The sequence below is a fragment of the Puma concolor genome, chromosome C1 (genome assembly GCF_028749965.1).
Source record: "Puma concolor isolate L17-30 chromosome C1, mPumCon1.1.hap2, whole genome shotgun sequence".
NCBI lineage: Eukaryota > Metazoa > Chordata > Mammalia > Carnivora > Felidae > Puma > Puma concolor.
The window spans coordinates 127,273,842-127,296,839 of NC_141674.1; the positions used below are offsets into that span (position 1 = coordinate 127,273,842).

At 38.1% G+C, this 22,998-nt stretch overlaps 2 protein-coding genes and 1 long non-coding RNA gene across 7 annotated transcripts in view; 2 read left to right on the forward strand and 1 right to left on the reverse strand.

The window, feature by feature from the left end:
* ACMSD (aminocarboxymuconate semialdehyde decarboxylase) overlaps positions 1–1,092 on the forward strand; it is a 58,084-nt gene extending 56,992 nt beyond the window's left edge. The window contains exon 10 of the mRNA XM_086715215.1: positions 882–1,092. Within this exon, the coding sequence (XP_086571341.1) occupies positions 882–923 (42 nt within the window). The 3' untranslated portion in view covers positions 924–1,092. The remainder of the gene's footprint in view (positions 1–881) is intronic.
* Positions 1–7,934, reverse strand: part of LOC112872283 (uncharacterized) — a 65,121-nt gene extending 57,187 nt beyond the window's left edge. For both annotated transcript variants that reach the window (XR_003224659.2, XR_015254123.1), the window contains exon 1: positions 7,651–7,934. This is a non-coding gene — a long non-coding RNA (uncharacterized LOC112872283). The remainder of the gene's footprint in view (positions 1–7,650) is intronic.
* Positions 7,908–22,998, forward strand: part of CCNT2 (cyclin T2) — a 41,591-nt gene continuing 26,500 nt past the window's right edge. For 2 of the 4 annotated variants that reach the window (XM_025935377.2, XM_025935378.2), the window contains exons 1-2: positions 7,909–8,100; positions 8,905–8,986. In XM_025935377.2, the coding sequence (XP_025791162.1) occupies positions 7,943–8,100; positions 8,905–8,986 (240 nt within the window). In that variant the 5' untranslated portion in view covers positions 7,909–7,942. Of the gene's footprint in view, positions 8,101–8,904; positions 8,987–10,923; positions 10,951–22,998 lie in introns of all 4 variants that reach the window. The other 2 variants (XM_086715208.1, XM_086715209.1) reach the window with 2 other exon arrangements.

Genomic DNA, 22,998 nt, shown 5'->3' on the forward strand with positions numbered 1-22,998 from the left:
AAATGTTGAAAATCTTTTCATATGCTTATTTGCCATCTGTATATCTTCTTTGTGAGATGTGGGTTCAGATCTTTTACCCAGTTTAAAAGTGGGATGTTTTCCTCTCAACAAAGTGGGTTTAGAGGAAACATACCTCAACCTAGTAAGAGCCATATATGAAAAACCCACAACCAACATCATACTCAATGGTGAAAAACTGAAAGCATTTCCTCTAAGGTCAGTATCAAGAGGATACCCACTCTCACTACTTTTATTCAACATAGTCCTCAAAGTCCTAGCCACAGCTCAGACAACAAAAAGTAAAAGCCATGCAAATTGGTAAGGAAGAAGTAAAACTCACTATTTGCAGATCTTATATATAGAAAACCCTAAAGACTCCACCAAAAAACTATTAGAAACTGATAAAAAATAAAATATCCAAGAATAAACTTAACCAAGAGGTAAAAGACCTGCACTGTGAAAACTACAAAACACTGACACAAACAAAAGGAAAGCTATTACATACTGATAGATTCGAAGAATCAACATTGTTAAAATGTGCATACTACCCAAAGCAATCTATAGATTTAATGCAATCCCCATCAAAGGTAACAGCACTCCAGATGATCTTATGTGTTAACTTGCCTCAAGATAAAACATTCCTTACTTGCTGACCTGAGTCCCTTTATCTGTAACAGAACTAATTTACTTTCTTTGAGATTTGCAGACCACTGATCTTGAGGAATAAGGACCAGAACTTTCCCAGGTCACAGAAGCCAGCAATTCTGTTTGAAGCCACCTAGGCTTTCTCATTAGCCTAAAATTTTTTTAGCAAAATGTTTTTCTTTTTTTAGGCCACACAAATGATTTTACTGACCTCTCATTGTTATCTGTAAACCCAGCCCTTCTCTGCAGAAAGAACAGAGTACTACTGCATATCATGAAACAAGAACCAGACTCTGTTGCACAACCCACAAACACTGAGATAACTTTTGTAGCTGGCATCAAGTCTTCACATAATCAAGAAAGGTTGCAGGCCACTGCACTCTGTTTGCTGATTAACCACCCTAAACCTCTTTAAAAACTCCTGCACCAGGCAGAAACCTCGGAGTTGGCTTTTGTTTTGTTTTTTTTTTAATTTAAAGTTTTATTTAGTGGGGTGCTTGGGTGGCCCAGTTGGTTAAGTCACGATCTCACGGTTTGTGGTCCTTGTATCAGGCTCTGTGCTGACAGCTCAGAGCCGGGAGCCTGCTTCAGATTTTCTCTCTGCCCCTCCCCCACTAACTCTATCTATCTCTATCTCTTGCATGTGCACGCTCTCAAAAAATAAACATTTAAAAAATAAAATAAAGATTTATTTATTAATTTTGAGAGGAAGAGATAGAGTGTGAGTGGGGGAGGGGCAGAGAGAGGAAGACAGAGAATCCCAAGCAGGCTCCACACTGTCAACACAGAGCTCAACGCAGGGCTCGATCTCACTGACCACGAGATGATGACCTGAGCCGAAGTTGGACACTTAACCAACTGAGGCCCCTCGGAGTCAGCTTTTGGACAAGAGTTCACCTTCTCCTCAGGTTGCCAGCCTTCAGATTAAAGCTCAAATTCCTTTCTAATCAAAATTTGTCTCTTGAGTGGCACCTGAGTGGCTCAATCAGTTGAGTGTCCAACTCTTGATTTCAGCTCAGGTAATGATCTCACAGTTCATGGGATCCAGCCCTATGACCAGAGCTGCATTGACAGTGGGGAGCATGCTTGAGATTCTCTCTCTCCCTCTCTCTCTCTCTGCTCCTCCCCTGGTCATGCACATGCGCTCTCTCTCAAAATAAATCAATAAACTTTTAAAAAACAAACGAAAAAATTTGCTCTTGAGTAATGGCTTTTCAAGCAATGGGCAGCTGAACTTGCTGGAGGTATCACAATCCCAAATTTCAAGATATACTACAAAGCTGTAGTAATCAAAACAGTATAAAAAATGGACACATAGATCAATGGAACAGAATAGAACCCAGAAATAAATTCATGCTTACAAGGCATGAGGCAAAAATATACAATGAGGAAAAGACAATCTCTTCAATAAACAGTTCTGGGGAAACTGGACAGCTACATGCCAAAGAATGAAAGTGGACAACTTTCTCACACCAGACACAAAAGTGAACTCAAACTGGATTCAAGATCCGAGATCATAAAACTCCTAGAAGAAAATATAGGCACTAATCTCTTGGACATCAATCTCAGCAACATCTTTGTATGTATGTCTTCTCAAGTAGAGGAAACAAAAGCAAAAATAAACTACTGGGACCACATCAAAATAAAAAGCTTTTGCATTGTGAAGGAAACCACCAAAAAAACAAAATGAAGATATTTGCAAATGATATATCCAATAAGCGGTTAATATCCAAAATAAATGAAGAACTTATACAAGTTTACACCAATAATAATAATAATAATAATATAATAATAATAATAATAATAATAATGAAATTCCAATTAAAAATAGCCAAAGGAAAAAACATTAAAAAAATTTTTTTTAAATGCTAAGGAGCTCCTGGATGGCTCAATCAGTTAAGTGTCCGACTTCAACTCAAGTCATGATCTCACAGTCCGTGAGTTCAAGCCCCGCGTTGGGCTCTGTGTTGACAGCTCAGAGCCTGGAGCCTGCTTCAGATTCTGTGTCTCCCTCTCTCTCTGCCCCTCCCCTGCTCATGCTCTGTCTCTCTCTGTCTCGGGAATAAATAAAAACATTAAAAAAAATTTAAAAATGGGCAAAGGACCTAAATAGTCATTTTTCCAAAAAAGACAGATGGCCAACAGACACATGAAAAGATGCTCAACATCACTAATCATCAAGAAAATGCAAACCAAAGCCACAATGAGACATCAACACATACCTGTCATAATGGCTAAAATTAAAACCACAAGAAATAGGGGTGTCTGGATGGCTCTGTTGCATCCAACTTTTTATTTCATCTCAGGTCATGATCTCACGGTTCATGAGATCAAGCCCCGCATTAGGTTCTGCACTATCAGCAAAGAGCCTGCTTAGAATTCTCTCTCCCTTTCTCTGCCTCTCCCCTCCTTGCACATGTGCTCTAAAAATAAAAAATAATTAAAAAAAAAAAAAAGAAAGAACAAGTGTTGGTGAGGATGTGGAGAAAAAGGTACCCTTATGTAGTATTGGTGGGCATGTAAACTGTTACAGACACTGTGGAAAATGGTACAGAGGTTCCTCAAAAGGCTAAAAATATGGGAATGCAAGCTGGTGCAGCCACTCTGGAAAACAGTATGGCAGTTCCCCAAAAAACTAAAAACAGAACTACCCTATGACCCAGAAATTGCACCACTAGGCATTTATCCAAGGGATACAGGTGCGCTGTTTCAAAGGGACACATGCACCCCCATGTTTATAGCCGCACTATCAACAATAGCCAAAGTATGGAAAGAGCCCAAATGTCCATCGATGGATGAATGGATAAAGAAGATGTGGTATATACATAAAATGGAGTGTTACTCAGCAATCAAAAAGAATGAAATCTTGCCATTTGTAACTACGTGGATGGAACTGGAGGGTATTATGCTAAGTGAAATTAGTCAGAGAAAGACAAAAATCATATGACTTCACTCATATGAGGACTTTAAGAGACAAGACAGATGAAAATAAGGGAAACAAAAATAATATAAAAACAGGGAGGGGGACAAAACAGAAGAGACTCATAAATATGGAGAACAAACTGAGGGTTACTGGAGGGGTTGTGGGAGGGGGGGATGGGCTAAATGGATAAGGGGCACTAAGGAATCTACTGCTGAGATCATTGTTGCACTGTATGCTAACTAATTTGGACATAAATTTAAAAAAATTAAAAATAAAATTTTTTAAAAAAGCTAAAAATAGAGGGTGCCTGGGTGGCTCAGTCATTTGAGCGTCCGACTCTTGATTTTGGCTCAGGTCATGATCTCATGGTTTGTGAGTTCAAGATCTTCAGGGCTCCATGCTGACAGTGAGGAGCCTGCTTGGTAATCTCTTTCGCTCTCTCTCTGCCCCTCCTCTGCTCTCTGGCATGCACCCTCTCTCTCAAGCTAAACTTAAAAAAACAAAAAAAAGTTAGATGGGGCACCTGGGTGGCTGAGTTGGTAAGCATCCGACTTCAGCTCAGGTTACGATCTCACAGTTTGTGAGTTAGAGCCTCGCATCGGGCTCCTTGCTGACAGCTCAGAACCTGGAGCCTGTTTCAGATTCTGTGTCTCCCTCTCTCTCTGCTCCCTCCCCTGTCCATGCTCTCTCTCTCTCTCAAAAATAAATAAAACATTTTTAAAAAGTTAAAAATAAAAGTACCCCATGATCTAGTAATTCCACTACTAGGTATTTACCCAAAGAAAATGAAAACACTAATTTGAAAAGATACATGCACCCCTATGTTAATTGCAGCATTATTTACAATAGCCAAGATATGGAAGCAATCCAATCACGCATCTATGTATGAATAAAGACATCAAGTGTGTGTGTGCAAACACACACAATGATATATTACTCAGCCATAAAAAAGAGTGAGACCTTGCCATTTGCAACAACAGAGATGGACATAAAGGGTGTTATGCTAAGTGAAATAGACTGAGAAAGACAAATACAATTTCACTCATATTTGGAATCTAAAAAAACAAACAAAACTCTTAAACACAGAGAACAAACTGGTGGTTTCCAGAGGGGAGGTGGGTAGGGGGATGGGTGAAATATATAAAGGGGATTAAGAGATACAATTTTCCAGTTATAAAATAAGTCAGTAAGATAGAGTACAGCATAGGAAATATAGTGAATAATATTGCAATAACATATGGTAACAGATGAAAAAAACATTGCAGTGAGCACTGAGTAATGTATAGAATTGTTGAATCTACATATTCTATGCCTAAAACCGATATATGTTAATTATGTTTCAATTTTTTAAAAATTGGGATGTATTACTGTTGAATTCTAAGAGTTCTTTTATATTTTGGATAGAAGTATTTTATCAGATACGTGTTTGCAGAGTTTTTCATATTTTTACTTTCTTTGCAGAGCAAAGGTCTTTAATTCTAGTGAAATCCAACTTAATCTTTTCTTTCATGGATCATGCTTTTGGTGTTGTATGTGAAAACAATTGCCAAACAAAAAAAAGTCACCTAGTCTTCTCTTGTGCCATCTTCTAGAAGCTTTATAGTTTTGCATTTTACATTTAGGGATATGATCTATTTAGAATTAATTATTGTGAACAGTGTGAGGTCTGTGTGTAGTTTTTTTTTTTTTTTTTTTTGCATATGAATATCCAGTTTTTCTAGCATCATTTGTTGAAAAGACTATCCTTTCTCAATTATATTGCTTTTGCTCCTTTTTCAAAAATCAGTTGACCATTTTTGTGGGTCTATTTCTGGGTTCTCTATCCTGTTTCATTGATCTATTCTTTTGCCAATATATGCTGTCTTACTGTAGCTTTGAGATCAGGTAGCATCAGTCCAACTTCTTCAGATTGTGCTGGTTTTGGACAGTCTTTTGCCTTTCTGTATAAACTGCAGAATCAATTTGTTGAAATCTACAAAATAACTTGCTAAACTTTTGATTGAGATTGCACTGAATCTATAGATCAAGTTGGGAAGAATTGACATCAAATGATAGTGTCTTCCAATCCATAAACCCAAAATATTCTTTTTTATATCTTCTTTGATTGCCTTAGAGTTTTGCAGTTCTACACATAGATCGTAACATATTTTAGATTCATACCTATTAATTTTTATAAATGGTATTGTGTTTTAAATTTCAAATACCAATTGGACATTGCTGGTATATAGGAAAGCAAATGACTCCTGGGTAATAACTTTGTATCTTAAAATCTTGCAATAATCACTTGTTCCATTTTTTTTCAATACTTTGAAATTTCCTACAAAAAAGTATGCTATCCCTCAACATATTTTTTTTCCTTCTCAATCTGTTCACTTTTTACTTACCTTTCTTACTGTATTAGCAAGGATTTCCAGTACAATTTTGAAAGGTGTGATGAGAGGGGACATCTTTGCCTTAGCAGGAAAGCTTCTAGTTTCTCACCATTAATTATGATACTAACAGGAGGGTTTTTACAAATTTTCTTCAACAAGTTGAGAAGTTCTCTTATATTCTTAGTTTGAGTTTGTATCATAACGAGTGTTGGGGGTAAGCACCTTATAAATGGTGCTTTAAATCAATCTATCCCAGAACTTCTCTAAGCAGGGACAGGTGTGAAGCAAGCAATGTAGGTAAGAAATAAAGTTACGTAGAAAACTGTTACAAACTGCCTACTGCAACCAAATCAATAGCTCTATATTGAATATGTAACCGATACAGCCAAAGCCAAAATACGGCAATACACTGCACATAGGCTAAGCCCCCAAACGAGGACAAAGGCCTGGAGCACTAATAAGAAACTCACTTAGGGGCGCCTGGGTGGCGCAGTCGGTTAAGCGTCCGACTTCAGCCAGGTCAAGATCTCACGGTCCGTGAGTTCAAGCCCCGCGTCGGGCTCTGGGCTGATGGCTCAGAGCCTGGAGCCTGTTTCCGATTCTGTGTCTCCCTCTCTCTCTGCCCCTCCCCCGTTCATGCTCTGTCTCTCTCTGTCCCAAAAATAAATAAACGTTGAAAAAAAAATTAAAAAAAAAAAAGAAACTCACTTAAAAGCATTATAGGTTGCTTTTTAGAAATACTTCTGCCTGTTCTCTGTAGTCTTTGCCAAATAAAGTTATTTATTTATTTATGGGAGCAAGAGAGCACACGCGAGTGGGGAGGAGGCAGAGGGAGTGAGAAAATCCCAAGCAGGCTCTACACTGTCAGCACAGAGCCCAAGGTGAGGCTCCATCTCAAGTACCTCAGGATCATGACCTGAGCTGAAATCAAGAGCCCAATGCTCAAAGACTGGGCCACCCAGGTGCCCCCAAATAGTTACAATTTAGAAGATAAATTTTATTCACAGGCCAATATGCAATGGCTCAGAGTCGGAGACCTATCTATTCGCGGAAAGAAACTACTGCAGTAGTCTCTTACAAAGGCGGAAGAGATTAATCAATTGATACATGTGGTGTTAGACTTAACCACTAAGCAAAAATGTTACCTTGTACTGTTTCTCCTTTTACTTTGTTTTCAATCACAGCGTGGTTTAAAAACACGCTACCGAAATCTCGTTTAAAAATTCAGCTCTTACACTTTCTAACTGGATATACCCTTTGGCCCAGAAATCTCAAAAATAAACCCCACGGTCTAAGTGGCTGTGGACAACATAGGGGGGAAAAAAAGCACTCAAGCACAACACACAGGTGGAGCGCTGTTACTCATGCACTCTTCCCAGGTGCGTCCTCCGCAGAGCCGCCCGAAAGCAGAGGCTTTCCGTCGTGGACACTTTTCCAACTCGGGGAAATGCCTACGAGACTGAGCAGACCAAAACGAAGAAAGTGGAAGTTGCGACGTGCGCCTGGAGAAGGGTACGGCTTTTCTCCCTTTCAAACGCCACCAGACTCCCAGCCCGAGACGCCACCGGGACTTCAAAGTCCACGCCCAGGCCTCACGGCACAACCGCCCGCCCGCTTCCCTCTCTACGCGACCTCTGGCCAGCCCCTTCCCTCCTCTCCTCCCCGCCCCTTCACCCAGCCAATCCTAGACCCAGCGTCCCTCGCGCCGACCTTTTCCTTCAGAGCAGACCCCCACCTCCAGGCGCCTCCAAATGACAAGCGGCGCGGGGCATTGTGGTCCCGTGCGTAAGAGCGAGGCCCGGGGCAGGAAAAAGAAAGCAAAAGACTAGGGCGAGGCGGCAGGGCGGCCCCGCGCACGCGCACGGGCAGCGACAGGAGTAAAAAGGGGCGGTGCGTGTTCTACGGCGAGCGGACTGGGGCGGGGTCGCGCGGCCTTGGCGGGGAGTCCGCGAGCCGGGAGGGGAGGGGGGTGGGTGAGGGAGCGGGCGGAGGAGGAAGTGTCATGGCGTCGGGCCGTGGAGCTTCTTCTCGCTGGTTCTTTACTCGGGAACAGCTGGAGAACACGCCGAGCCGCCGCTGCGGAATGGAGGCGGATAAAGAGCTCTCATACCGCCAGCAGGCGGCCAACCTCATCCAGGACATGGGACAGCGTCTCAATGTGTATCCTTTCCTGCTCTTGGCCCTCCGCCGCTCACGCCCTGTCCCCCCTCACTATTCTCCCGGTCGCCTGTTCTCCGGGCCTGGTGCCCCGCAAACATGGCGCCGCCGCCTCGGCCTTCGCTGAGACTCGCCCGCGCCGTAAGGGAAGGCGAGCTTGGGCTCGGGAGGCCGAAGCCGGCCAGTGAAGGAGGGGAGGAGAGGAGTCCTGGAATGCGGGCTAGGAGACTGCGTTGTGTAATCTGTTTGGGGCCGCGCGTGGTGGCGGCGGGGGATGGGAAGGCCGCCGAGGCCAGGGGGGAATTTTAGGGATTATCGCAGAAAAGAGGCAGCTATTTCCACTTCTCGTCGGAGAAGAGGCCGAGAAGTGGAAGGGTTACCGATGCTGAAAGGCGTGAAGTCGTCTCCGCAGCTTCTCCCCGCGTTCCTCGCTGGTTTGATGGCGGGTCTCGTACCTTGGGAGCTCACTGGAGGTCTTTATGTTCTTGGCGTGGTTTTGTATGGATGTGCGCGCGCGCATTTCAACTGTCTGATGCTGAGTTTAGTGAGTCGTAGCCATTGATAAATCCTTCCCGGGCTGGCTTAATAGCAATATTGGAGTGAAATGCTCAGCACTTAATATAGTTGGCGTCGAGCCTACCATCACCACCACCCTGCGGGGTTTTGTTTTATGTGTATAGTTTTGGGGTTCGTTTTGAGTGAACTGTAAGCATTGGAAAAATACCGTAGGTGGGGAATTTTCCATCAAAATTGTTTTAGAAATTAGGTCCTGTTTTTCTCGGCTATTTCCTAAATGTTACGTTCCAGCTCTCAGCTTACAATAAACACTGCGATTGTTTATATGCACAGGTTTTATATGCACCATTCTTTCACCAAATTCAGTAGAAATGTAAGTACTATCTTATTGCTTGTTTTTACCATAACCAAATTTTGAAGTAAATCGATACGCAGAAAAAAGTTGGTTGTGGATTTCACTTTTGATTTAGTGTTCTAAGGTAACACTGAATGTAAACCGTGTGATAAACGTTTTGGTTGAAATGCAAAATGTTTCTAGTTTTTTAATTTGTGATGACAAGCTGCTGGGCACTTTGTTAGGCTTTGCCAGGTTTTTGAGATAAAAGGTAAATAAGAAACATTTACTCTAACAGTTATGACATCGGTATTCATTTAAATTTTATAGTTAACATTTGAATAATTTTAAATAGCAATGTACAGTGTAATTTGGCCTAGTCATTCTGTTGTACATCTTAATTGTATTGGACTCATTGTTTCAAATATTGTGAATTGGGCTTAATTTAATTCAAACATTCTTTTGAAATGATCCTTTGAAAGTTAAATGTTTAGCAGAAATATTTGATTTGCTAACAGTAATCTCTTACGGTGTCAGCGTTCCTATTTATCACAGCATTTGTTGTCTCCTTAAGTTTTTGGTGACCTAAACGTCAAATTTTCCTTCAAACATAAAATGGCAGAGGTGTGTATAATTAGTTTTGAAGTAAAACTTATTCTCCAGTACTAAAGAATATAACCTGCAACCTGTAAATCTTGAAAAGTCGAGTAATGCTGTTTAGTTGAAAATTTTATTTTAATTTGTGAAAGGTGTGAGTTTGGTCTTTTTTTCAGAGTAACTTGCATACTGTGTTGCATCTGTTAACAGAAAGTTGCATAGTGTTTAAACATACTTAACCTTGTCTTAATTCTCACTATATTTTTTGCTCTTTTTATCACAGCTATTTTTAGAATGTTATTCTGAAAGGCGTGTGTAGAAAAAATAGACTGTGGAAGACTATGCTATTGGTAGATTGTTATTAGGACCTTTTTGCTAAGAAAACAGTCTTTGAAAAGGTCCATAAATTTTTTTTTTTTTTTTCTATCTGGAAGGAACAGCTTCATAGCTTAGATTGATTCCTGTTGTAATCTCTTCTGATCATAAGTGATTTGGTTTATCAGATTGTCATAGAGGTTTATCTTGTTTGAACAGTATATGTGTTTGTATACATTTTGGTCTCCCAAAGGCTCCTTTGCTTCTCTTTCTCTTTTAAATCTACATGAGTCTTATTCTATTTCCATTTTCCTAGTTATTTCTTGTGCACAGAACTTAGGTCAGTGATAGTGTTATGGAAGAGAGAGGAAGCCTCTTTGGCAATAACAATTTAGATCGAGAGAATTACATTTTTATTAAATTGGCTCCAAAGGCAGTCGTAAACTAATGAATACTAATACAAATGTGGCTTTCCTTAAGTAGCCTTGGAAAATGCTGGTAGAAATCACAAGTCAAAATAGTTCTGGAAATTCTTTATGTGGCTACAGAGGTCTCATTTGCTGAATCAGGCTTGCTTTTCTACTTCTAGTAATGATCTCACCACAAGACTATACTTCTCTTTTTGAACCCTCCCTCTTTCATAATTTGTCTCTATGGCCTGGTTGGTGTGCTTTAAAACAGGTATCTTGCTTACAGCCAAAATTCACAGCTTGACCTTTAAATTAAATGGTGAAGCCTGGGTCACTTGCATTCTTTCCCTAATTTACTTAAATGCCATCATTCATTAAAAAGCCAAAGTATTATTTTTATTACCCCACTTAATGCCATATATGTATGAAGGTAAACTTCAGCATTTTACATTAAATTGTTATTAGCAGGATAATTGAAATCTGAAATCTGATGTTAATTTCTATTTTAAAAAGTAACATTGCACCCTTCATATCTAACTGTTGTCTTTTTTACCTTTGCTATTTTATCAAAAGTGGTTTTAATATTTGTATTGGTGCTCTTGCATCAATTGCACAGCCTCACTCTTTTATCTTTTTTTTTCCCTATTCTTTTAGGGTGAAGGGGGTGGTCTCAAATTGAATGTGAGTCACTTTTAAATTCATACTCCCCCACATCATTGGGAAAAATTTTTTTATAGGGTTTTAATGGAATGTCATAGTAAACTTAACAAAAAGCATGAGTTTCACCACAAACGGAACACCAGTCAGTAAATTAAACACTAACAAGCTTAAATTTTGAGATGATAGTTACAAACTTTATGTAGTTTTATAATATATGCATTATATCAAAATATGTTTAATGTTTATGTGGATTTATTGTATTTTCCCACGGTGACTAATTTAAAAGTAATATCTCCCCTAAAATTTAAGCGCTGTTGTGTTTGAGAATAAAGTCAGTGTGGACATGTGTTGGTGACCCAGAAACTATCTTTTATCATTGAGTTTTATTGTCAATTTCTCTTGGAGGGTTGGATCACTGTCCGCACTAAGTGACTTCTATATGTAACCTAATTAGATAAGTCTACCCTTTGCTCACTGGATGCAGTAAGGTTTATGTAATTGGGGTTAGAAATTAAAGAATGGCCTTACAACGTGAAGCTCAAGATAAATCTGGTGAAGTAGAAAAGCCCTGGCGCCAACAGTATCTCCAAGTTCTATACTGTGGGAGAACATCCTCTCCAGTATCAACCTTAGAATAAATATTGATCCAGTTTCTCTTAGAAACTCTGTTCATTAATTTCGTTAGTCAAGTTTATGATGCATTTGTTTCTTATATTCTAATGAATTTTCTTAAGATGAGATTGTGGAGAGTACACTGTTCTCTCTGTATTTTTGATGGTCATGGTCTGTTTTCATAGATCTGTTCTCCAAATCCATGGTCATTTAAATCTCTTTACTTAGTTTTATTGCCTGTTTTTGAGCTGCAGCAATCGGAGCTGTATCCAGTATGCCAGATTTAAATGTATTGTAGTTTTTATTTAATACATTATATTTCTGCTAAGGTCCCAAGAGTATACAGTTAAGGATGGTATTTAGGACTGATGATTTTAAGGAATGACTATAATGATTTCTTTTTTCTTTTTAAATTTTTGTTGTTGTTGTTTTTTAGAGAGAGACAGAGAGCAAGCTGGGGAGGGGCAGAGAGAGGAGGGAGACACAGAATCTGAAGCAGGCTCCAGGCTCCAAGCTGTTAGCACAGAGCCTGATGCAGGGCTGGAACTCACGAACTGTGAGATCATGACCTGAGCTGAAGTCGGACGCTTGACCGACTGAGCCACCCAGGTGCCCCATGACTGTAATGATTTCTAAGATTGCATCATCTATGTCATATCTACATTTCATTTTATACATCTAAGTTAGCTGTACACCTTAAGTGAACTTGTATTTTTGCTTGTTATAAAATTTGATTACCACTTTTTGTTCACAATGTTTATAATCTTAGTTGACTTTTGATTAGTAGATGTCATTTGGAAATTTGCAGATGTTCTTTTTGCATTCCTTTCATCCCCTGTAAAGACTTAAATGAAGAAAGCTATTCTTGTATACATCTAGAGAAGTGCCCACAGTCTCTGTTCTTTAATAATATAGCATTCTGCCATTATAATTATTAATTACAGTCTTTGCAATAGAAATTTATTTAAGACTTTTTTTTCTTTTTTTTTTTTCAACGTTTATTTATTTTTGGGACAGAGAGAGACAGAGCATGAATGGGGGAGGGGCAGGGAGAGAGGGAGACACAGAATCGGAAACAGGCTCCAGGCTCTGAGCCTTCAGCCCAGAGCCTGACGCGGGGCTCGCACTCACGGACTGCGAGATCGTGACCTGGCTGAAGTCGGACGCTTAACCGACTGCGCCACCCAGGCGCCCCTATTTAAGACTTTTTTAAAAAGTAGGTTTTATCCAGTTTACACTAATTGCTTTTTTATATTCAAATTACTGATGACATTGTCATACAATTGTATTTTGTGAAAGAAAACATTTTGGGGGAATTGGTTAGTTCACGGCTTTTGTTTATATTTTTACCGTGAAAGCCCTAAATTTCTCTCAAACATAGTAACGTAGATGCAGTTAAATGTAAAAATATCCCCCAACACATCCATTCAGGCTAGAAGGTAAACAATGTAATGGATCAAATCTTGTTGCTCACAGGTCTGTTGAATGACTCCTTATACATTTTTCTCTGTATATGTCCTCTCCCCAGTGACAACACTTTAAATGCTTTCTTTTATTTTTTTTTTAAATTTTTTTTTTTTTTAACGTTTATTTATTTTTTTGGGACAGAGAGAGACAGAGCATGAATGGGGGAGGGGCAGAGAGAGAGGGAGACACAGAATCAGAAACAGGCTCCAGGCTCTGAGCCATCAGCCCAGAGCCCGACGCGGGGCTCGAACTCACGGACCGGGAGATCGTGACCTGGCTGAAGTCGGACGCTTAACCGACTGTGCCACCCAGGCGCCCCCTTTCTTTTATTTTTAAAAACGAATACAGGTATATGGTAAATGAAAAAGGTAGAAAGGGAATATGATAAACCTCTCTTCAGCTTGAGTAAGCCCACTGCCCTGAAACATTTTCTGTTAACAGTTCTTGTGTGCCCTTTCAGAAATACTTTTTGCTTGTGAAAGCCTATATATATGTATCTTTTTCAGCACAAAAAAAGGGGTTTGTTTTGGTTTCCCAGTTCTTAGATGTGACACAGTTGCTGTGTCAGAGCGTATAGAATTGGACTGGTCCTAGTTGGGTTTAGGTGTGGCTACTTCTGGGGAAGTAATTTTTAAGATGGCACCAACTGCTTTTTAATTTAATAAAGCTGTTAATCCAAGAATAATTCTATGTTCAGAATCCCTTAATACTACTGGGAAATACTGCAGTGCTGTCCAGTAGAACTTTCTGGGTAATGGAAGTATTTTGTATCTTTTCTGTTCAGAGTGATACTAACCAAGCACATGTTTCCTGGGTTGTAAATTTGAGATTATTAGACTAGATGATTTCTAAATTTACTTTTCAGCTATCAATTGCACAGATGCTAAAGTATTATCTTCCTGAAGAAACAGATACAGTTACTCAGTGACTTGTCCAAAATCAAAGCAGCCATTATATGATAGGCATTTGAACGTAAATTCCTTGCCTAATCCCATTCTGTTCTCACTTTTGTCTAACCCTAGTGTATTTAAGAAATTGGGCAGAGTATTGAAGCTAGTGTTTTCTTTTATTTAAAAAAAAAATTTTTTTTTCTTAATGTTTATTTATTTTTGATAGAGGGAGACACAGAGCGCGAGCAGGGGAGGGGCAGGAAGAGAGGGAGACACAGAATCTAAAGTAGGCTCCAGGCTCTGAGGTGTTAGCACAGAGCCAGACACAGGGCTCGAATCCACAAAATGTGAGATCATGACCTTAGCCGAAGTCGGATGCCCAGCCGACTGAGCCACCCAGGTGCCCCTGAAGCTGGTATTTTTTAAAGAGATGATCAGTAGACAAGTAAATAGTGAAAATATTTTCTCAGATTTTGATTTGCTTACATCAATTGGACAAAATCCAATAAAGTCTTCTTTTGAATTAGGCCCCAGATTCCCCTTTTAGCCCTTTTAGACTTAGCATTTATGCATTGCGCATCCTTCTTTTTCCAAATGGTGCAGTCTCTTCACTTTTCATGTGAATGTGATCTGTCAGATTTTAAAACAGGTGAAGTTTCAACTCTTCATGAAGCATTCCCAAGATAACTCCACTCTTGTACTTCTTAATTTCTGTCTCTATCTTATTCTTTGGGTCCTATTTCACATCCTTTTGTACTCCATCTATTTGGTGTCCTTTATTGCTATAGCATAACTGTATTATGCGTTGAAGTTGAAGTAGGTTTTTCTTTTTATTAGAAAATAAAACACAAACCTAAAACCACCAAACAAATGAAGAGCTGAAAGGCAAACAACCTTGTAACCCAAGAAAGAGAACTTTGCCACCTATCCCAGAAGTGTTTCCATATGCCCCACCCTTATGTCAGACCCTTTCCTCCCTCTACAAAATAACCAGTATCCTTGATGTAGTAATCACTTTCTTCTATTTTGATACAGTTTTACCACCTAATTCTGCACTCTTAAATGCCACAGTTTAGTCCTGTGCATTAAATATTTGATTTTTTAAGTCTCAATATATAGGTCTCCCCTCCAGCCTTTTCACTTAAATTTTACCTGTTGAAGAACCTAGGGCATTAGACCGTAGAATTTCCAACTCTGCATTTTGTTGACTGTATACTCCTGCTGCAGTTTGTCATGCTCCTTTGTTCTTTAATTCCCTGCAAATTGCCAATTGGATCTAGAAATTTCATCAAACTGACTTTAGATCCCTTTGGCAAGACTGCAGGTGGTTTTATGTTCTTTCATCAGATCCCTAATGTCTTATCGTGTATGATGTTAGTAGCTGTTGATATTCAGTGCCTAGATCCTTTCGTTCATTGTGATACTCTAATTCTATCATTTCTGGGTTTATTAATTGGAATATATTTATAATGAAATGCTGTGATTCATCTTATTTAGATACCCAGTGGTACGGTTCATAAAGGAAAATACATGATTCTTGCCCTACATTTACCACCTTTGTTGAAATGTGATTCATATACTGTATATCTCACCCATTGAAAAGTGTACAGTTCCATGCAGTTTTTTAGGTGTATTCACAGAGTTGTGTGTGAATTTAAAAATTTTTCATTACCCCAAGAAGAAACCCTACATTCTTTGGCTGTCTATTCCCATTCTTCACTCCACCCCCAACCTATTCCAGACGTTTCCTATGAGTGGAATCATACAATATTTGGTCCTTTGTGACTGGCCTCTTTCTCTGACCACATAATGTTTTTAAGGTTTGTCTGTGTTGTAGTACATATTAGTACTTCATTTATTTTTCTTGCAGACTACCATTATACCACATTTTATATATCCATTCATCAGTTGATAGACATTTGAGTGATTTGCACATTCTGGCTATTATTTTGCTCCTGTGAACTTTTATATGTAAGTTTTCAGGGGGACGTATGGTTTTGGATTCTCTTGGTTGCAGGAATAGCATTGCTAGACCATATGGTAATTCTATACCCCAATAATCTTGGCTAGCTTCCTCACTGTTATAGCATGATGTTCCATGCTCATCTTGTACATTTCCTTCTCCACAGCTGTAATAGCCATTTCTTTCAGAAACCCTCCTTTCTTTTAGTAGGAAGTGGTATTTCAAAACCAGGAGCTGGATATTAGGGATACTCATTGTTATTGTGTTGGTCTTGTTTGTAGGCATCTTCAGTGAACAGAATGAGGAAATATTTAGTATGGTAAATATATATTCATTATGTACATTGATATGTTAAATGTTTATGATTTACACATTAAATATATAAAGTATATATTAAGCAGACTTGTTTTATCTATTTATTTTAAATGCATTCTTTACCTCAGGAATTTGCTAATTCAAAATAACAGCATTTTTTATTTAACCTGTCTTTTGTACATTTCTGTGACCTTTCACACCAAAATCTTAGTTGTTAAGAATGTGGGATTAGAGACTTTATCCCATAATCACTCATTAACTTAACCCCACATTACACAAGTAAGTTTCAGACTAACAGTACTTTTGTCATCAGCAGTATAATTATTGAGAACAATAAAATGTTTTTGTTTTGCTCTCCCATCTCATCCCATGTTTTTTGAGGTCATATTATAGCTACGTTATCTTAAATAGCTATTACACAACTTTTCTTTTCAACCTTTATTTAATCTTAGTTCTGCAAGTAACCATTTTTGTTCACTACTAGTGCTTCTGTTTAAGTCTCTAGTCATTTTGATTGTTAGAAGTTCTCTTGAAGATGATGGAAACCATATTCTCTGAATCCTTGTGTGTTGATAATAATTTATCTTTGCCCTTTAGACCCAAGGTCCGTTTTGCTGTGTATAAAATTCTTGGCTCCTGCTTTCTTTTCTTAGATATCTTAAATATGTAACACATTTTTTTTCCTGGCATAAAGCACTAGTATTGGTGGTAATCTAGTTTTCTTCAATTTATTTTTGCTTAAATGGCCAGTTTTTTTCCTTTACAATCCAGTAATTTTACTACAGTGTGTCTTGGTGCTGGTTGTTCTGGGTTAATGTACTCAAGTGTGTAATGTGATCTTTCGATATGTGATTTCATATCTTTTTTACTTACGTTGAGTGTTTTGAATCATTTTTAGTGTCTAGTAGTTTGGAAGTATGTTACGGTTTTACTTTGTGATTTTTTATTGTAAAATAGACTTAACAAAATTTATCATTTTAACCATTTTTAAGTGTACGGTTAAGTGACATTAAGTACAGTATTCACATTGTTTTGCAAACATCACCACCATCCATTTCTAGTACTTTTTTATTTTTTCTAACTGAAATTCTGCTCATTGAGCGAATGCCACATTCTCCCACTCCTCCAGACCCTTGGAACCACCATTCTATTTTGTCTTTGAATTTCACTATTCTTGTATCTCTTAGAAGTGGAATCATGCAATATTTGTCCTTCTTTGTGTGTGTCTTATTTTACTTACCATAATGTCTTCAAGATTCACCCACGTTGTAACGTGTCAGAATTTCCTTCCTTTTTAAGGTTGAACATTACTCCATTGTATGTATGAACCACAGTTGGATTCCTTTTATGTTTTGGTTATTGTGAATAATGCTGCTGGATTGTGAATAAATGTGGGTTAAGTTCTTGCTTTCAACTCTTTTGAGTATATATCCAGAAATGGAGGATCACATTGTGATTTCATGTTTAATTTTTTGAGGAACTGCTATATTTTCCACAGCAATAAGCACTATCTTACATTCCCACTAGCAGTGCACAAGTGTTCAGGTTCTCCACATCCTCACAACACTTGCTCTTTTCTGGTTTTCTGATAGTAACCATCCTAATGAATGTGAAATGGTATCTCATTGTAGTTTTAATTTGCATTTCTCTGATGACTTAATGATGTTTTAGCATCTTTTTGTATGCTTATTGGCCATTTATATGTTTCCTTTGGAGAAAGTTAACCAGTCTTTTATCTATTTTTTTTTTAAGTTGTAGGATTTCCTTGTATATTCTGGATGTTAATCTCTTATCGGGTACATGATTTGCAAATATTTTCTTAGATTCTGTGGGGTGTCTTTTCACTTTCTTGATGCACAAAAATTTTTTGCTTTCAGGTTTAATTTTTTATTTTGAGAGAGAGAGGGAGAGACTGAGAATCCCAAGGCTCCACACTGTCAGCACAGAGCCCGATTCAGGGCTCAAACCCATGAACCGTGAGATCATGACCTGAGCCGAAATCAAGAGTTGGATGCTTACCTGTCTTAGCCACCCAGGTGCCCCTGCACAAAAGTTTTTAATTTTGATGAAGCCCAGTTTACCTGTGATTTCTTGTGTTTTATGTGCTTTTGGTTCCTATCCAAGAAATCATTGCCAAACCCAAAGTCCTGGAGTTCTTGTTTTCTTCTAAGGGTTTTATAGGTTTAGTTCTTACATATAGGTCACCAATCCATTGTGAGTTAATTTTTGTATATGGTGTAAAGCGAGGGTTGGATTTCATTCTTTTGCACTTGGATATCTGGTTTCCCCGGTACCATTTGTTTTTGTTTTTGTTTTTGTTTTGAGCAGTTCTTTCTAGTGTGATTTTTGTTGCTTAGAGTTAACTCTTCTGATTTGTTTCTTACAGTATTTTTGTATGACCTAAATACTTTTCAGTTACATATGCAGATATATAGCTTGCTTTCTAAGGTTCCCTGGCTGTGTTCCCCCTCCCTCATTTTTATCTTTTCTTTGCCTTGTCCCTATCCTGCCATTTCTGCTTTGGAAGTTTCTCTTCAATATTGAGTCCTCGAAAAGAGCCTTGGGAGATCGATTTGAAAAGTACATAGAAGTTGGCTTGAACCCTTTAAGCCCTACTCTAGGCATCTGGCATCCACCCACTTACTGAAATTGACAAAATTCCTCCCTGGTTTAGCTGCTGTTACCAGATTGGCCCACCATGATTTCCAATAAATGCTTGGGGGCTACTTTGAAGTTCTTACCAAGTCCAGCAAATGCCCCATTCCGTTCCTTTGCTTCTTTTTGCATAGATGCTGATAGTGGGAGGCTATTGTGGCTACACAGTAGCCAGTTTTGTCCTTAACCCGTTCAGTATTTTGGAATTTCCTAGGAATGCCTTGCCAAATAGTTTAGTTATAAATATCCGTGGGGTTTTGCTTTTGCTCTAGTTACTCTGGTTTTCTATGGGAATTTGGTTACCACCTCTGCCAATATCTATCTTCTCAGAATTCTTCAGATAAAACATTAAAAGGTAATCCACAGTCCCTTTAAGAGATACAGTAATTTCCAAACACTGCAGTAGACTATCATTTAAATGTACAGTTGACCCTTAACATGGATTTGAACTCCATGAGTCCACTTATACACAGTTTTAGTTTTTCAGTAAATATATTGGGAAATTTTTTGGCAAGTTGCAACAATTAAAATTCAATGACAAACCACATAGCCTAGAATTACTGAAAAAGTGAGAAAAATGAGGTGTTACGAGAATACAGTAATACGTGTAACATAAAATATGCGTTAATTGACTATTTATATTATCAGTAATGTTTCCAGTCAGTAGTAGGAGTTTGGAGAAAGTCAAAAGTTATACATGTGTTTTTAATTCAGGGTGGGAGTGGATTGGCATCACTAATTCAGTCGGTTGGCCCACATTGTTCAGGGTACAACTGTACTTTAATAGGTATAAGTTCTTCTAAGAAGATAAGGATATCATTTTTTTTAAGAATCATTAAGTCACTTGAATTTCATTCTGTTAAACAAGGAACATAATCCATTTGGGAAAGTTTATTAATAGACATAAAAGCATATGTGATATTCTTGATTGATTTTGCATATTAATTTTGAAAAGAACTCTAGAAAGTTCTCCCTCAAAGCTTTAATGTTATTTTGAAACATGGCAGTTTGTCTGCCTAATTACAGGGATGTTGACTGATATATATTGGGCTATATATTATAGGTCTCTATAAAGTCTTAATGAATCACCTTGTTTTCCCTCCTCAAAATTAGATGATTGTAACAGGTCCAAATCACGTCTTTTGTATACACACACACACACACACACACACACACACACATTTATGTTCATATGCTTCTATCATAGCTTTAGCTCATGTGTCCCAGAAATAAGAAAGCATTTTATTTTTATTTTAAGAAAGCATTTTATATAATTTGGTAATGTAGTGCTTCTACACTAACTCTGGTCTATAGAATAGAGCAGAATTTTACATTAACAAATGTGCATTGGGTATTTGCATTAGCCAAGCCACACAAAGGTCTCTGCATAAACATTGACTATGTAATTTATAAATTGATTTTGAAGGCAGTTAGAACAAGAATTCTGAAGATGTTTTTATTGCATAAAATTGATAAGGTAATGTTTTTAAGGGAAAATCAAATTAGATTGCTGTGTACTTGTTAACGGTTCTAGTTGTAAAGCTGCTGTATTAAGTACTCCTATGATCATATTTAAGGAAAAACATGTAATATGAAGTTTTTCTTTAAATCATTTGAGTCTGGAGGTGCCTGGGTGGCTCAGTCGGTTAAACATCCGACTTTGGCTCAGGTCATGATCTCAGGGCTCGTGGGTTTCAAGGCCCGCTTCTGACTCTGCCCTGACAGCCCAGAGCCTGGAGCCTGCTTCAGATTCTGTGTACCCCTCCCCCTCTCATGGTTTCTCCCTCAAAAATAAATAAATATTAAAAAATAAATAAAATAAATTATTTGAATCTGATATAGAAAAAGAAGCAAATGAGGACTTGTTCGGTGTAAAATTTTAAATGTTATAGTTTCAGTGGCTTGTACTTAGTTACCTGATGCTGTGTGTTTATATGACAACGTAACAATGTTATTCCACAAACATTAAGTATGTATTATGTAACAAGCAGTATGCAAAGAAGGTATGTATTTTCTTATAAATAAATAAGAAATAGTGCTTTTCCTAAGGTACTTACATTCTAGTGGGAAAGGAAAAAAAAACATTTGTCTACTGTGGGAATGACTAGGAACAGTAACCAATTTGAGCTATGCTATGGTGCCTATAACGTGTAATACATTTCCATCTGCTTCATATCATTTTAATGAACTTTCTCTTCAGAATGCCAATTGTGGGGGTTAAGCCTGTGTGCTAAATATATATAGCCACTAACTAGAAGTGGTTAATTTCACATTTCTTTACTATTTTAACATGGCTACTAGGAAATTTTTAATTACATTTGTGGCTTACATTGCATTGCTCTTTGATAGTGCTGGTTTGGGCTATAAACTTATTTTAATGTTTTTTAATGCTTATTTATTTTTTGAGAGCGAGCAGGGGAGGGACTTTGGGGGGTGGGCGGAGAGACAGAGGATCCGAAGCAGTTCTGTGCTAACAGCAGAGAGCCCGATGCAGGGCTCAAACTCATGACCCTTGAGATCATAACCTGAGCCCAGGTGGGACAGTCAACCAACTTAGCCACCCAGGCGCCCCAGGCTAAAAGCTCTTAAAAACTAATACCAGTCAACTAATGAAAACTGTAGACATTTGTATCTGTGAACAAAATTATTTTGGAATTCACACTGTAGTAATTTGTTCCATAGAAAAGTTTGCACATTCAAACTAATCTTAAATAGTGGCCTTATTTACAAGTTGAAAAAAAAAAAATGATTCTTTTCCAGTCAGGAATTAAGAGCATGAAAACTGTCATAGTTTCATGCTTGGGGAAAGAAAAAATAGCTTTGAGCAGGGAAAGGAAGTTCTGAGGATTTGAGGGCAGTCTTTAAATGGTATTTTGATTCAGAGAAGATACCAGATTTTTACAAGCTCCCACATCCTTGGATAGTTGGTATTGCTCTAGCTTAGTGATTGCTATTGAGATCACTAATAGAAGTAGCCATTTGAATCAGTGGTTTCCTTTATGTAGACTTAAACATCTGTTCAAATTATCTTTGTTAACTAAACAAACAAAAGTTTCCTGAAATAATTACATAATTTAAATATCAAAATTAGGTATAGCTGGGTGGCTCAGTCGCTTGTCTGGCTTTGGCTCAGGTCATGGTCTCACAGTTTGTGAGTTTGAGCCCCGCATTGGGCTCTCAGCTTTGGGTTCTCCACCTTCTTTCTCTCCCCCTCCCCTGCTGGCACACTCATTCATTCATTCATTCTCTCTCTCTCTCTCTCTCTCTGTTTCTCTCAGTAAATAAACTTTTTTTAAAAAGTCACAATTAAATGTTGTTTAAGAAATGGATATGTAGTATACCTTCTTAAAAAGAAACCTAATTTTCCTTTTAAATTAACAAATGTGCTATGAAGTTATACAGGGTTAAGATAAATGTTTACCAGTGTTTATTGTGCTGTGATTAGGTTTCTGGTTTCCTAGAAATTCCCTTTATTGGCAATAACTTAAAAAGGGAAGTCTTTGACATTAGCTCCTTTAAAACAAAATCTTTATTGAAATCATTCACAGACCGTAAAATTCACCCATTTAGAATGTGTAATTTAATGGGTGTGTTTACAGAGTTGTACACTATCATTGCAGTCTAAGTTTGTAATACTCTCACCACCCCAAAGGAAACCCTATACCCATTAGCAGTTGTTCACTGATTTCTCTTCCCCTTTCAGCCCTGGACAACCATTTTCTGTCTCTCAGTAGATTTGCCTATTCTGTGCATTGCATATAAAATGAAATTATATAATATATGGTCTTTTCACTTACAACGTTTGCAAGATCCATCCATGGTGTAGCATGTATCAGTACTTCATTCCTTTTTACTGTCATCATTCCTTTTTACATTCCATCAGGTGGATATACATCATTTTATTTATCCATTTATCAGTTGATGAACATGTGGTTTGTTTCTGCTTTTTGCCTATTGTGAGTAATGCTGCTGTGAACATTCCTGTACAAGTTTTTGTGTGGACATTTTCATTTTTCTTCGGTATATACCTAGGAGTGGAATTGCTGGGTTGTATAGTAACTCTATAGACCTCAGTAATCTTGGAAAGCTTTTTGAAAACATTTTGAGAAGCTGCCACACTTTTCCAAAGTAGTTATACCATTTTACCTTCCCACAAGCATTGCATTA